Source organism: Cervus canadensis, chromosome 22 (genome assembly GCF_019320065.1).
Source record: "Cervus canadensis isolate Bull #8, Minnesota chromosome 22, ASM1932006v1, whole genome shotgun sequence".
NCBI lineage: Eukaryota > Metazoa > Chordata > Mammalia > Artiodactyla > Cervidae > Cervus > Cervus canadensis.
Genome location: NC_057407.1, coordinates 1,726,534 through 1,739,971, shown reverse-complemented (window position 1 = coordinate 1,739,971; position 13,438 = coordinate 1,726,534). Strand labels below are relative to the sequence as shown.

Below are 13,438 nucleotides of genomic sequence, written 5' to 3'. Positions count from 1 at the left end.
GACGTCACGGTTACCCTGTACACGACGTGCGACAACTCACTTTCTCACTCATCCTTGTCTGGTCGTTCATCCTGGGGAGAGCGGTGTCTCCAGTTTCTCACTGTTAAAAACGACAGCATGATGAACACCCTGCGCACGTGTTTTTCTAAGGTAGAAACCAAGATGTGGAGTTGATGTAAAACGTTGTGTCAAACGGTCGTTACTTAGTCGCTCAGTCATGTCAAACTCCTTGCCGCTGGTGGACTGTAACCCACCAGGCTCCTCTGTCCGTGGGATTCTCCAGGCAAGAACACTGGAGCAGGTTGCCGTTTCCTCCTCCAGAGGATCTTCCCGACCCAGGGATCAAACCCACACTGCTTGCATTGGCAGGTGGATTGCTTACCACTGAGCCACCAGGGAACTTTAATAATTTTTTTTTAATGCACACACAAAACAGTTGAGAAGGAGCACCTCTTCCTGGCAGAGACACGCGGTGGGCAGAGTCTCCAAGGATGAGTAGAAATTTGCCAAACTGACAAAGCGCTCACTCTGGGGTACTGCACCAGAGGAGACAGAATGCCAGTGCTTTTTCAAACTCCAGGATTTGACGTCTGAATTGCTAGAGCTGTACATGAGGCCAGATGCTGCCCATCTTAGCCACGGACAGCTGAAGAAATCTGCTTCTTGCTCCCTTTAGGCTGGAAGACAGTTCCCACTATCCGACTAGGACATGTCTACACCTCGCCTAGGCAAAAAAAAGAAAAGAAGAAAGGAAAAGCAGCCTTACTTTACCTTGGAGGCTGCTTTTATCTTCCAGAAAGATGTTCTAATGCATCAGAGAAAATGTCTGGCCAGACAGCTACCTGATTGGCTAACCCCCCAGCTCATTGGTCAACGGTTCTGGTTATAGGACTAACTCACCATTCTTCAGCACAAAGGGCTGGGAAGAAAGACCTCAGCTTTCCTACCCCGCCCTGGCCCCAACACACCCAGAGCTTAGAGAGCAAGGCTCTGGTTCAGATGGGTTTCTATCCACCGGGACCACCTTAAGGCATCCCCTCATTCTCCAGGTTGGTTTTCCCGGCTCATTACCACGAGAGGGCTGTGCCCCCCCGCCCTGGTGGAGCTAGAAGTCGGTTTGGGGACCCAGCAGCTGACTTGAAGGGGAGGGGCCTCCCCGTTCCTACGGGGGTATGCTGGTCCAGGCGAGCTCGCCGGGCTCCCCTGGATTTCCAGCTAGAAGGGGGGAGGGGCGCGTGGGCGTGGGGACACGGCCCCAGCAAGAGAAGCCGGCTGCCACCCTCCAGTGCCCCCCCAGCTTCCATCCTGCCCCCACGCCCACCCCCACCTGGGGCACGCTCTGCACAAGGAGGGAGTTGAAAGAGGACAGACCCTGGAGTGGGAGGAAAAGAGGAGGCGCCCGGAACGCCCCGAGATCGGGAGAGAGGCCAGGCGGTGGCGGCCCCACGGGGACCTCGGGGCCGCTGGGTCCCCTTCCCCAGCCCCCGCCAAGCCCACCCGGGTAAACACGGCGCCGCCGCTAGACGCCGCGGGCTCCGCTAAGCCCCTCCTTTCGGGAAAGCCGGGGGCCGCCCCTGGAAGTGGTGGGCGGAGGGACCGGAGGAGGGGCGCTCCGGCGCGCTGGAGCCCAGCGGCCCGGGCGCGGAAGCCGGCATGGAAGGCGCGGCGAGTGACCCGTACCGGCGGCCCGCGCGGCGCACGCAGTGGCTCCTGAGCGCCCTGGCGCACCACTACGGGCTGGACCGCGGCGTGGAGAACGAGATCGTGGTGCTGGCCACCGGCCTGGACCAGTATCTGCAGGAGGTCTTCCACCACCTGGACTGCCGAGGGGCCGGCCGCTTGCCCCGAGCCGACTTCCGCGCGCTCTGCGCGGTGCTGGGGCTGAGCGTCGAGGGGGCAGCCGCCCCCGGGGAGGCCTCCGGGGATACGGCCGCCGGAGACACGAACTCTGGGGACGTGATCGCCGGGGACGCGGCCGCTGAGGAGGCCGCCGACGGGGACGAGGATGCCGAGGAGGAGGCGCGCCTGGCGCTGCGCGCGGAGCCGCCCGAGCTCACCTTCCGCCAGTTCCACGCGCGCCTCTGCGGCTACTTCGGCACCCGCGCCGGGCCCCGTCTGCCCCGCGGCGCTCTGAGCGAGCACATCGAGACGCAGATCCGCCTGCGCCGCCCGCGCCGCCGCCGCCGCCGAGCTGCCCGGCCGGCCGGCCCCGACGGTGGCCCGGACAGCGAGCGCCTGGCGCGGCTGGAGGAGGAAAACAGCAACCTGCGCGAGCTGGTGGAGGACCTGCGGGCCGCACTGCAGAGCAGTGACGCGCGCTGCCTGGCGCTGCAGGTGCGCCCGCGGCCGGGGCGGAAGGGGGTGGCGGGTGAGGACCGGACTGGAGGGCCGCCGACCGCGGCGGGCCGAGAGCCCCTCCTGGGCAGGAGGGGATGAGCAGGGAGCAGCCCGCCTGGCTTGAGCTTGCCTCCCAGCCGCTCCAACACCATTCCACCCCCAAACCCCAGTCCCACCGAGGAAACCATCCTCAGCCTCACCGCGTCTCCTCTTGCCCTCTGATCCAGACCCGGACCCTTCCAGGAAACCCGGACGGTCTCACAAAGGCCTCTAGAGGCTTCCGGCAGGCCTAGGAGATAAGGTGTGAGGAAGACTCTGTCCCGCCCTTAAGGAGCTCCCTGCCTAACCGGGTCTACGGGCAACTCAGCAGACATTGCAGGGCCTGCCTCGGGGCCAGGCCTCGCGTCCCCGGTGCTAAATAGCGTCACACTGTCAATAGGGCAGGCACAGGCCACCCAGCGCTGCGGGGCCAGGCGCCGACAGAGGCACGGACCCAGGGCAGGCGTCTGCGATTCAGTAAGCCTTGTGAGCACCAGCCTTGTGCCAAAGGGGACGACAGAGGCGCGGGATCAGACGAGGCCCGGAACAGCCTCCGAGGGAGCCGCCTGCTCCCCACGCGGCCCGGGCACAGCCCCGAGGGGTAGGGAGAGGCCCGGAGGGCATAGGGGTCGAGTCGCAGATTTTAGTGGCCAAGGCAAGGGCGCGCGGATGGGCATCCCAGAAGCGTGGGGCGGGGAGGTACTCTTTTTATGTGGAGTAAGCTCGTCCAGGATCATTCGTTAAGTCTTTACTGAACACCTACTGTGTCCCAGGCCTATTTTAGTCGCCTGAAGACACAGCAATAAACACAGCAAAAGAAAACCCCACCCTTAAGGAGCCGCTGCCTATAGCAGCTAGGGGTGGGGAGGGCCGGGAAGATGCACCTGAGACCATGCAGAGAGGACCACCTCTGTGGGATGGAGGCGGGGCGCCCCAAGGGCGGGAGGTGGGTGGAGAAGAGTCTGGGGACTCACTGGAACTGCGCAAAGAACAGAGCCCGAGCTTTGGGCCTCGGTGGCCCGCACCCATTACCCGGGGGCATCCATTACCACGGGGCGATGCGAGCTCCCATCTTAGCAGAGTTAGGGGAAGGGCTAACCGAGCTCACACAGAGGGTTTGCTCGCGCGCTCTGGGCCGGGTCGGGGTCCCGCGCGAGGAGCTCACCGCCCGCCCTGCCGCCCTGTCCCGGCAGGTCGGCCTCTGGAAGAGCCAGGCGGGCGCCCAGGAGGCGGCGCGCGGCGAGCCCGAGGCGGCGGCGCGGGAGCTGCGGCAGGCGCGGGGCGCGCTGGCGGCGGCCGAGGCTGACGCAGGTCGGCTGCGCCGGGGCCAGGCCGAGGTGCGGCGGCGCGCGGAGAAGGCCCGGGAGGCGGTGCTCCGCAGCCTGGGGCGCGTCCGCGAGCTCGAGGCGCTGGCGCGCCAGGTGCCCGGCCTGCAGCGCGGGCTGCAGCGGCTGGAGGGGGAGCTGCGGCGCTACAGGTGAGCAGGGCGGGGACTGGGGTCGGGGATCCCCTCCCGTTCTCCGGCGCTTTCCTCCTCCCCACTCGTTCTCATGCTTCCCTGTTGTTCACGTGTTCATGGATCCACTCATCCATCCATCCATCCATGGGTCTGTTTTTGACTGATCAGTGCAATACTAATGATGGTAACAGCTAAGAGTTCCTGAGCACCTAAGATGGGCCAGCCTCTGAGCACTCAGGTGACTTAACTCACGGAGTCCTCCCAGCCACCAGCCCTGGGAGGCAGGTACCATGATGTCCCCCTTCTCCAGGTGAGGAAACAGACAGGCTCGGACCCCTTGTGCTCGCTCCACCAGGGCAGGACGCTGGGCTTGGGACCAAGGTTCAAATCCCAGCAGGACCTCTGATGTGACACCTTGGGAAAGTCACTGGTCCCCTCCGAGTCCCTGTTTCCTCTTGGGCAGAATGGAGACTGCGGTCCTTGCCTACCCGAGTGGCTGTGAAGATGCCGTGAGGCCTGCCTGGCTCATTTAGGTGCTCAGAGAACAGAGCTCCCACAGTTTCAAATCCCAAGGCGCCGGGCGTGCCTTCCATGTGCTGAGCACCGGCCCTCTGCAGCAGCTGTGGGAGGCTGCAGGGGGATCACTGTGAAGGCGAGGTTCTGAGATCCTGCCCCAGGAGGAAGGTGCGGGGGGCAGGGGATGTTACCCCGCGAGATGGGCCAGGAAGGGGAGGAGGGGAGGGTGCTCCAGAAAACGGAAACAGTGTAGGCAGAGCTCCTGGGCAGGAGGGACCTGGGCTCCAGCCAGAAACTAAGAGTGGCTGGAGGCAGAGGGCGGGAGAGGCAGGCAGGGACCGGGCCAACCAAGGTCACGGTGAGGACGTCAGCCTTCCCTCGGGACAGCATGAAGCCATGGAAAGGTTCTGGCCGGGGGGGGGTCACAGGAACAGACTTGCAAAAAAAGTCACTCTGTTGTGATACAGCTGTGACTGGGAGGGGAAGGCAGGAGGGAGGGGCTGCTGTCTGCCTCCAGCCCCAAAGGAAGCGGGTCTGGCCCAGACGGCGGCGGGGCAGCCAGAAGGGGTGGCTTTGAACCTAGTTCCTCACCAGGCAGACCGTGTCCTTGAGTTCTGAGGTGCTCTCCATGGGGACAATGCTGGAGGGAAGAGGCCCACTCTGAGCTAGCCTCCTGCAGCTCCAAATGTTTGGACAGTCACTTCCTGTTTGCAGAGCTGATCGGCTGGGGAGCAGGGCCCATTGGCTTAAGGCCCATGTCCAGCCTTGGATCTTTCTCCAAGAAGAGAAATAAAGGGTCTCTTCTTCCTTTTGCCCTAAAGTAACTGTCCTTTACAGCTTGATTATAAAAGTAACTCCAAACATTCATATAGCTCTTTACAGGACAAAACTTGGATCCACAGCCAATGCATAATTTAATCATCTCAAGACTGTGCAAGGGAGAGGTTCTGCCCCATCTTACAGACTGTGGGAAGTGAGGCTCTGAGAAGCTAAGTGACATCCCAGGGCCATATAGCCAGAAAGTGGAAAAGGAACGTCTGTCTGGCCCCACAGCCTGTGTTGTTTCTTTCTTTCCACTTCACCTTCTCTGTTGTTGGCTCATGGTTACAAGATGGCTGCTGCAGCTCCAGACCTCATGTCTGCTATCCAGGCATAAGATGGACCAGGGACATTCAGAGCAAGAAGGATTTTCTGATAGTGAGCTTTGCCTTGATATTCAGGGAGAGGCCCCCCCACCCCTGCTTCTCCCTCTGGAACTTGCACCTCCTTCGACTTGGCCAGAACTGCATCATGTGGCTGCCTCTACCTGCAAGAGAGTCAGGTGATGCTGCTATCCCAAACAAAACTGGGGCTCCTGGTTCGATCCCTGGGTCGGGAAGATCCTCTGGAGAAGGAAATGGCAACCCACTCCAGTATTCTTGCCTGGAGAAACCCGTGGACAGAGGAGCCTGGTGGGCTACAGTCCGTGGGATTGCAAGAGTTGGACACGACTTAGCAACGAAACCACCGCCTTAGGAAGGGAAAAGGGACCAGAGGCTGCAGAGGCTCCAGAGGCTATGCCCAGGGAATGAGGAAACCAGGGGCCAGACAGTGGCCTTCCTACGGTGCTTAGGTGATGGCTGTCACTTATGTCCCGGCCCAGCCCCGGGAACAGACCTCCTCTGTCTGTTTTCTGTAGTCAGAGCTTGCAGGTTTTCAGGCTGACTTGCCCCCAACACCCTCTGTCCTTGAAGCAAGGAAGGGGAAGGGGACAGAACAGCCAAGAACACTGGTCACAAAACCAAGCTCGAGGGACCCAGGACGCAGCTGAGCTTCCCGACTCCAGACCAGACCCCTTCCCCGGCGGAGCCCCTCCTCAGGTGCCCTCTCAGCCGCTTGCTGCTCAGGAGGAACTGCTTTGAGTTCTTTCTCAAAGCCGGCCTTCTCCTCCCTCCCCAGGCCTCGCCCCATCTCTCTCTCTCGGGGAAGCCGCCTCCTCTCATCTCTCTGGCGTTGCTTATCCCCAGCCCGTCCAGTTCTCCCGTCATGATGGAGATGGCCACCCTGAGCCCAGCTTTGACAGAAGTCAGGACTCTGGAGGGCCCCCCGATCACGGGGGGTGTTCCCTCTCTGCCCCCACCAGGGCCTGAATCTGGGCTGCTTTCTAGATGCGTTTCTTAGCTCCAGGTTTCTGACTACACAGCTGGTGAGAAACGACCCCACACCTTAGGCAGCATCCCGAAGCAGCCGGTGGGGTTTTCTCGCCTCCGTCCGTGGATGAGATGGCCCCTGGATGCCCCCTCCTGCAGGGGCCTCCTTGTCTTCACGCAGCAACCAGGTCCCCGGCCCCTGAGCCACCTGGGCCTCAGACCCCAGTCCTGACCCCTTGGGGGCGTTTCCGCTCCACCTCCCACTCCCCACACAAGCCGGGCATCTTACCTTCTAATCTGTGACCTTGGCTCTGCATTCTCCTAAATGGTAAGGCTTTCCCCAGCACTTCTGTGTGTTTGAAGATAGAAAGGGCGCTTCCCATAGCACCTCCATCCACCGTCTTGGTTGGGAACCTAGGAGAACAGACAGGAGATATTTAAGCCATTGGAGACACTCATGTATTTGCCCCACATTTCCTAACCACCTTCCATGGACAAAGCCCGGTGCGGATACCTCGGGCACACAGAACAGACACCGGCACACCCACTGCCCTCTGAGGGCCCCTGGGCCCGAGCAGAGCAGGCCATGAACTTGCCTGCAGGGACACACGTGCACTTTGTGCAGAGGGGCCCAAGGGAGCGACTGCTGCTTGCAGAGCCGTGAGGCTCCTGGATCTCATAGGAGTATTCTGCACATCAGCGCACTCCACAGCCTCCTGGAGCTCCCCCAGCCAGCCGGCCTGCAGAGGACTGCTGGGCCCATCACGGCCCCATCCACCTCCGGGCTCCAGCTGCCCACAGCTGGCCTCCTCAGCCTCACACCGCCTCGTCCCAGACAGCAGACTCGGCTCCTCCAAATCCCGCAAGACAGTTCCTCCTCCCGGCACGCGTGTGATCAGAGCAGGCACGACTGAGGATCCCGAGGGGAAGACGCGGATTACGATGCAGTGATGCAGTCTCACATGGAATATTTAGCACCACGATTTATAGGATATCATCTAGCCCTCCAAACACTCCGCCCAAGCTACACCCAAACACTCCAGCTTTCCCTCCTCTGTTGTCTCTTTCCATCAGCCAGGTCTCTTAATGAGTGCCAGAAAGTCTGACTCGCTTAAAAAAGAAGCTGGCTTTTACTAAAGTTTAGGCGAGGCCAGCTTCAGGCATGGCTGGATCCGGGTACTCAAACAATGTCACCAGCATACAGAAGCTCTGGGCTTCACTCCCAGGCAAGGTCTCTCCCCTGGCAGCCTTTGGGGCACTGACACCTACAAAGCTCCAAGCCCAGTAGAAAGATCACCTCTCGTCTGAGCGAGCCTGCTGGAATGCCAGGCTCGGCCTCGGTGGGCCAGCTTGGAAGCACATTCATCCCCGAGCGCACCAGGAGTCAGGATCACGTGATGCTCTGACTGGCCAAACTTTAGTGACTGACCCTCCGAACGTACACATACCCACAGTGACCCCCGTGGAACTCGGTCTGAGCCCCCTCCCAGGAGAATCACAGAAGTGCATGTCCCAGAAATGTTGAACAATACACACCCCAAAGTCAGCTCTCCCAGGCCGCCAAACGCTTCGTGGTGTTTGGGGGCCGTCTGCACCCTCACCAACCTGCCTGTCCTGTGCCTCAGAAGTTGCAGGGAGCGTGGGCCAATCAGCCCAATAAGGATGGGCTTCTTACCGGTCTCCAGGCCCAGCCTGTGAACCCTGCGAGGAAGCAGGAGAGCTTGCGGTTCTTAGGCCCAGCACCCAGCCCAGGGCCCCAAGGAAAACAGTGAAGGAGCAAACGATGGGACCAATGGGCATGTGGACGGGACCAACGGGCGTGTGGACAGAAGCAGCCTCGGAAACGTCTTGGCAGCAAGGACACGGGCATCCAGCGCCCGGCGGGTGCCTAGCTGTCCCAGGGCATGACCCTGCCTCCAGCGGAGCCGCCCTGCTCTTGGTGACCACGGATTCTCTCAAAGCTTCGAGTCTCAGCCACCTGTCTGCCCCGCCGCCCCCGCCCCACGCTGTCGAGGAGAAGCTGGCCCTTTAAGACACCTGGCCAGGCCGCCTGCTGGGCAGGGGCCGGGCTCTGCCTTCAGAAGGGAGACAGAGAAGCCAGCTCAGTGGGGCTGAAGAAAGGGCCTCCGCGGCTTTGTTGTGTTTGCCGGGAAGGATGCAAAGACCCGGGTGGGGGCGGAGACAGAGGGAGGCAGGGGGCCGCCCACTGAGCTGCCCTCCACAAAGATGAGGGCCTTGCGGGCCACCCCCTTCTCCCGCCCCAACCAGAGCGGCCAGGCCTGGGGTGGGGGGTGGGGGGCAACGTCAGGGGGTCAGGAGGAGGCAGACGGGTGGGGGGCAGGCGGCGGGGCGGGGGCTCCATCTGGGGCAGAGGGGGGATGCAGCTCCCAGTATCCTGAGAAACCAGCGTGCGGGTGGCCGCTCGTGGGAACCAAGGCCTTTCCCGGGGACAATACCCCAGCTCACAAAGGGACAGTGCTGGCCGGGCGCCTGCCCCACCGGACCACCCGGTTTGGGGCGTGGGGCAGGGGCAGGCTTGGGAGGCCCAGCCCGGCCTAGGCCTGAATCCCAGCTTTCCCAGACGCTTACCTGGGCTCTTGAGCTCTACCCTCTGTGAGCCTCCCTTTCCTCACTGTGAAGTGGGGGGACCCTGTGCCCCCCGCTGGGTGTGGGTGATCAGTGAGGTGGGGGCAGGGGGGTGCAGCTCTGGGGTGCTGACCTGTGTACATCATTCTTGCCGCTGCGAGCCTCCGTATCCTCATCGGTAAAACGGGGCAAGAACGGTAACTATTCTGACCCCCACTTCACAGGGAATTTGAAGATAAAGTCACAATACATACGAAGCACCTAGAATGCTGCTTAGCACTGAGAAGGTCCCTGATAAAGCTGGAGATGACTATTACATCTATCCCTGCTCACAGCATCCCCCATAAACAGGAATGGTAACAGGGGCCAGTGCTGTTGGTATGAACTGGAGTCTGGCCCCCGAGAGCCCCCGGTGCGCGGGGACCACCACAACCTGAGCTTCGGGGCCTGCCGGAGTGGCAGAGTGTGGGCAAGCACAGAGGAGGCATGCGTGATCGGGTGTCTCGGGGGAAAGCCGTCACTTGAGCTGGCTGCTGAAGGATGAATGGCAGTTTTCTCAGGCACGGCAGATGCAGGTTGCTGTGAGTCCAAATGAAGGCCTGATGCCTCGAGGGAGGGACTGTGGCGGGGGGGTGGGAGGTGGCAGAGAGGGTGCTGGGAGCACAGCTGGGGGTGGTGAAAGGCCCTGAGCGGGGCTGAGGCATGAGGCCTTCGCCCCAGAGAACGAGCAAGACAGACACACCAGGAGGGCAGTGGCTGCCCTGAGCTTCACGGCGGCCCCTCAGGCTGTGGAGAGAGACGGGCAAATGGGGAGATGCAGGGCGAGGAGGCCGGTGAGGGCTCTGTTTCTGGGTGCAGTGCCCGAGAAGGGACGGGTCACCAGCCCACACCCCGAGGCCTCACCCGGGGCTGGGCGGAGCCTCTCTGTCCTAAGATGCTTCCTCAAGGGCGGAACCTTAGGATCTGCAGGATAAGACAGACAGTAGGGCGGGAGGCAGCAGAAGCGAGGACAAGGGGACCCTTCCTCGGGGTGGAGGAGCCAGCAAGGGGTCACCCAGAGCGAGTCTTCACGTCCACCCGCTGGGTCGGGGAGCGGGTGTCACGCCGGTGCCAGCAGAGCGCAACGATGACCCGTGGGTGTCAGGGCAACACGGGCCTGATGCTGAGCCCGGATCTCGGGGGCCAGGGGGGTGCACGCCGTGCCTCAGAATCACACACGTTCACAGTCACAGGCCCCGGGAGCAAGCTCAGCCAAGAGTCCCACTGGGCAGAGGCTGAGGAGGGGTGGTCACGAGACTGTGGCTCCTCCCGACTCCAGGGGGTCCTGCTGGAACACGAGAAGCCCTCAGTGGGTGGTTAAGTCAAAGTGTGAAGGGTGAGTTGCTCAGTCTAGTCCAACTCTTTGCGACCCCATGGACTGTAGCCCGCCAGGCTCCTCTGTCCGTGGGGTTCTCCAGGCAGGAACACTGGAGTGGGTTGCCATTTCCTCCTCCCAGGGATCTTCCTGACCCAGGGATTGAAGCCAGGTCTCTGCATTGCAAACAGATTCTTTACAGTCTGAGCCACCACGGAAGCCCCAAGTTGGGGGTATTGGACTGCTTATTTAACCTATATGCAGAGTACATCATGAGAAAGGCTGGGCTGGATGAAGCAAAGCTGGAATCAAGATTGCTGGGAGAAATATCAATAACCTCAGATATGCAGGTGACACCACCTTATGGCAGAAAGAGAAGAATGAATGAGCCCCTTGATGAAAGTGAAAGAGGAGAGTGAAAAAGTTGGCTTAAAGCTCAACATTCAGAAAACTAAGATCATGGCATCTGGTCCTATCACTTCATGGGAAATAGATGGGGAAACAGTGGAAACAATGAAAGACTTTATTTTCTTGGGCTCCAAACTCACTGTAGATGGTGACTGGAGCCATGAAATCAAAAGACACTCACTCCTTGGAAGAAAAGCTATGATCAACCTAGACAGCATATTAAAAAGCAGAGACATTACTTTGCCAACAAACGTCCATCTGGTCAAAGCTGTGGTCATGTGACGCATCTTCAGCAATGTCCCTCAGACATGCAGCCTTCACCACACTATTAAAGGCAAAAATCAGGTGGACATCTGTCCTCTTCTACCCAGAAAAGCAAGGCATGCCCCCAAAACCACATGCACATGGCCAAGAGAGAGCATCAGCCAAGGCAGGGCCCACGGGCCGGGAGCCAGGGACAATCGGAGACCACGGGAGAGAAGGAGCCAGCCACTGAGCTGTCTGATGGACAGTGTCCCCAGAGACGTCCACCCCCAGGCAAGCGCGTGTCCCCGGCTGGACTTCCTCAGGGCACAGCCTGGGCCCACACTTCCCACTGACAGCCTAGGGTCTGGGTGGTGGGCTCCTGCCAGGAGAAGGGTCTTGATTAAAGCTAATGCACGCAATAGTCATGTACAGATGTGAGAGTTGGACTATAAAGAAAGCTTAAGTGCCGAAGAACTGAAGCTTTTGAACTGTGGTGTTGGAGAAGACTCTTGAGAGTCCCTTGGACTGCAAGGAGATCCAACCAGTCCGTCCTAAAGGAGATCAGTCCTGGGTGTTCATTGGAAGGACTGATGCTGAAGCTGAAACTCATAATTTGGCCACCTGATGTGAAGAACTGACTCATTGGAAAAGACTCTGATGCTGGGAGGGATTGGGGGCAGGAGGAGAAGGGGATGACAGAGGATGAGATGGCTGGATGGCACCACCGACTCCATGGACATGGGTTTGGGTAAGCTCCAGGAGTTGGTGATGGACAGGGAGGCCTGGCGTGCTGCGATTCATGGGGTCACAGAGTCGGGCACACTCAGCAACTGAACAACAATCTGTGCAGTAAATGTGTCCTTCAGAAAGGGGTGGCAATCTGGCCAAGGTCACCCAGGCAGTCAGGGCACAGCCCAGGCGGGACTCAGTCCTCAGGGGCCCAGGAGTCCCAGGCCCTCCTCCTGCTTCCGTCAGGGTGGGGCTTGGGAATAGCCTCAGCTCTGAGCCTCTGGGGTTATGCTGGGGATGCTCTGTGACCCCACGTTCGGGAACCCTGCTTTCCAGTTCCAGGCCAGGCGGGGGGCCTCGGGCACGCAGATGGGGGACAAGCAGACTGTGGTTGGTCCCCCAGGCCAGGGGCAGCCTCCCAGGACCCGGGTGGCCTGGCTGCCAGACCAGTCAGTTGCCTTTGGCCATGACGGTGGTCCTGGGAGGTGGGATCCCCCTCAGGCCCCAGCGTCCTCCACTCTGCCCACGTGCACACCTCCAGCTGTGCCAGCCTCTCTGCTCCTCACACCCCAAAGCTCTCCCTGTCTACTTCAGGCGCCCTGACCACGCTGGGGGACTCCTGCCAAATTCACATCCATCCAGCCATCTGAGCTACATCCCGTGACGTCTTCAGAGGCCCTGGCCTCTGCTCTGTCACCTCTCATAGCCCCTGGCCTTCCCAGCTTTCATTTGTTTCTGCCGTGACTTCACCGGCTCCGGGTGGCCCGAGGAAGGCAGGCTCCCGCGCTGGGGCCGCTCACTACATGCACTGTTTCCAGCATACACGGTGGCCGCCACACGGCATCTGTCGGATGCATTACAGAGCAGAATGAACAGCCCGGGCTGGAGGGGGCTTGCTCGGGCACCCCCTGCACCTGGCCCCCAGTAAACGCAGCGCCCCACGTTCAGCTGGGGAGCAGAAACAAGGAACAATCAGGAAGGGTGCCCCGGCCCCCAGCAGTGTCTGCACACTCCACTCCACGGGTTTATTTTCAGCTCTTCCTCCGAGGCCCCCCGCTGAGCCCTTCTTCCTACTGTTGTCCTCTTGTTTGCACTCGCAAGTCTGTTTCCTGTGAGCCTTCGCTCAGGAAAGGCAGCCGGCCTGCGAGCCTCTGGGCTGCCGGCTGCCTGGCGCCCCCGCTCCTGGCCAGGCCCCGCATGTCCACTCTGCCCGGGAGCTTCCTGAAGCTTAGGGGCCGCTGGGTGTCAGGGGCACGAACACAGGGAGGGAAGTAAACTCGGTGACGTTTTCCATCCAGCTCAGAAAAAGCTGAATCCCGGGGTGTCCGATGGTCTCCGACTGGATCGCCTTGCTGAGCCATTTGGTTACAGCCCAAGTCATTCAAACGCTAACCCACGGCTGCCGTGGGTGTTTTGCGGATGTAACTCAAGTTCATAACCAGTTGCACTGGACTAAGTGAGGCCGATGATGCTGGATAATCTGGGTGAAGCCGACTTAATCACTCGAGAGGCCTTTAAGCGAGGCTGAGGGCTGCCCTGAAACAAGGGGGTTCCACTGCATCCAGGGCTTCAGACGCCTCCAAGCCCCTCCTCTGGCTTTCAGACTTGCTGGGCTGGTCCGTCAATCATAGGGGC

General features: G+C 60.7%; 1 protein-coding gene across 1 annotated transcript in view; it reads left to right on the top strand.

The window, feature by feature from the left end:
- The first annotated feature begins 1,607 nt into the window (after positions 1-1,607).
- Positions 1,608-13,438, top strand: part of EFCC1 (EF-hand and coiled-coil domain containing 1) — a 28,214-nt gene continuing 16,383 nt past the window's right edge. Inside the window, exons 1-2 of the mRNA XM_043443089.1 lie at positions 1,608-2,334; positions 3,570-3,853. Coding sequence (XP_043299024.1) covers positions 1,654-2,334; positions 3,570-3,853 — 965 coding nt within the window. The 5' untranslated portion in view covers positions 1,608-1,653. The remainder of the gene's footprint in view (positions 2,335-3,569; positions 3,854-13,438) is intronic.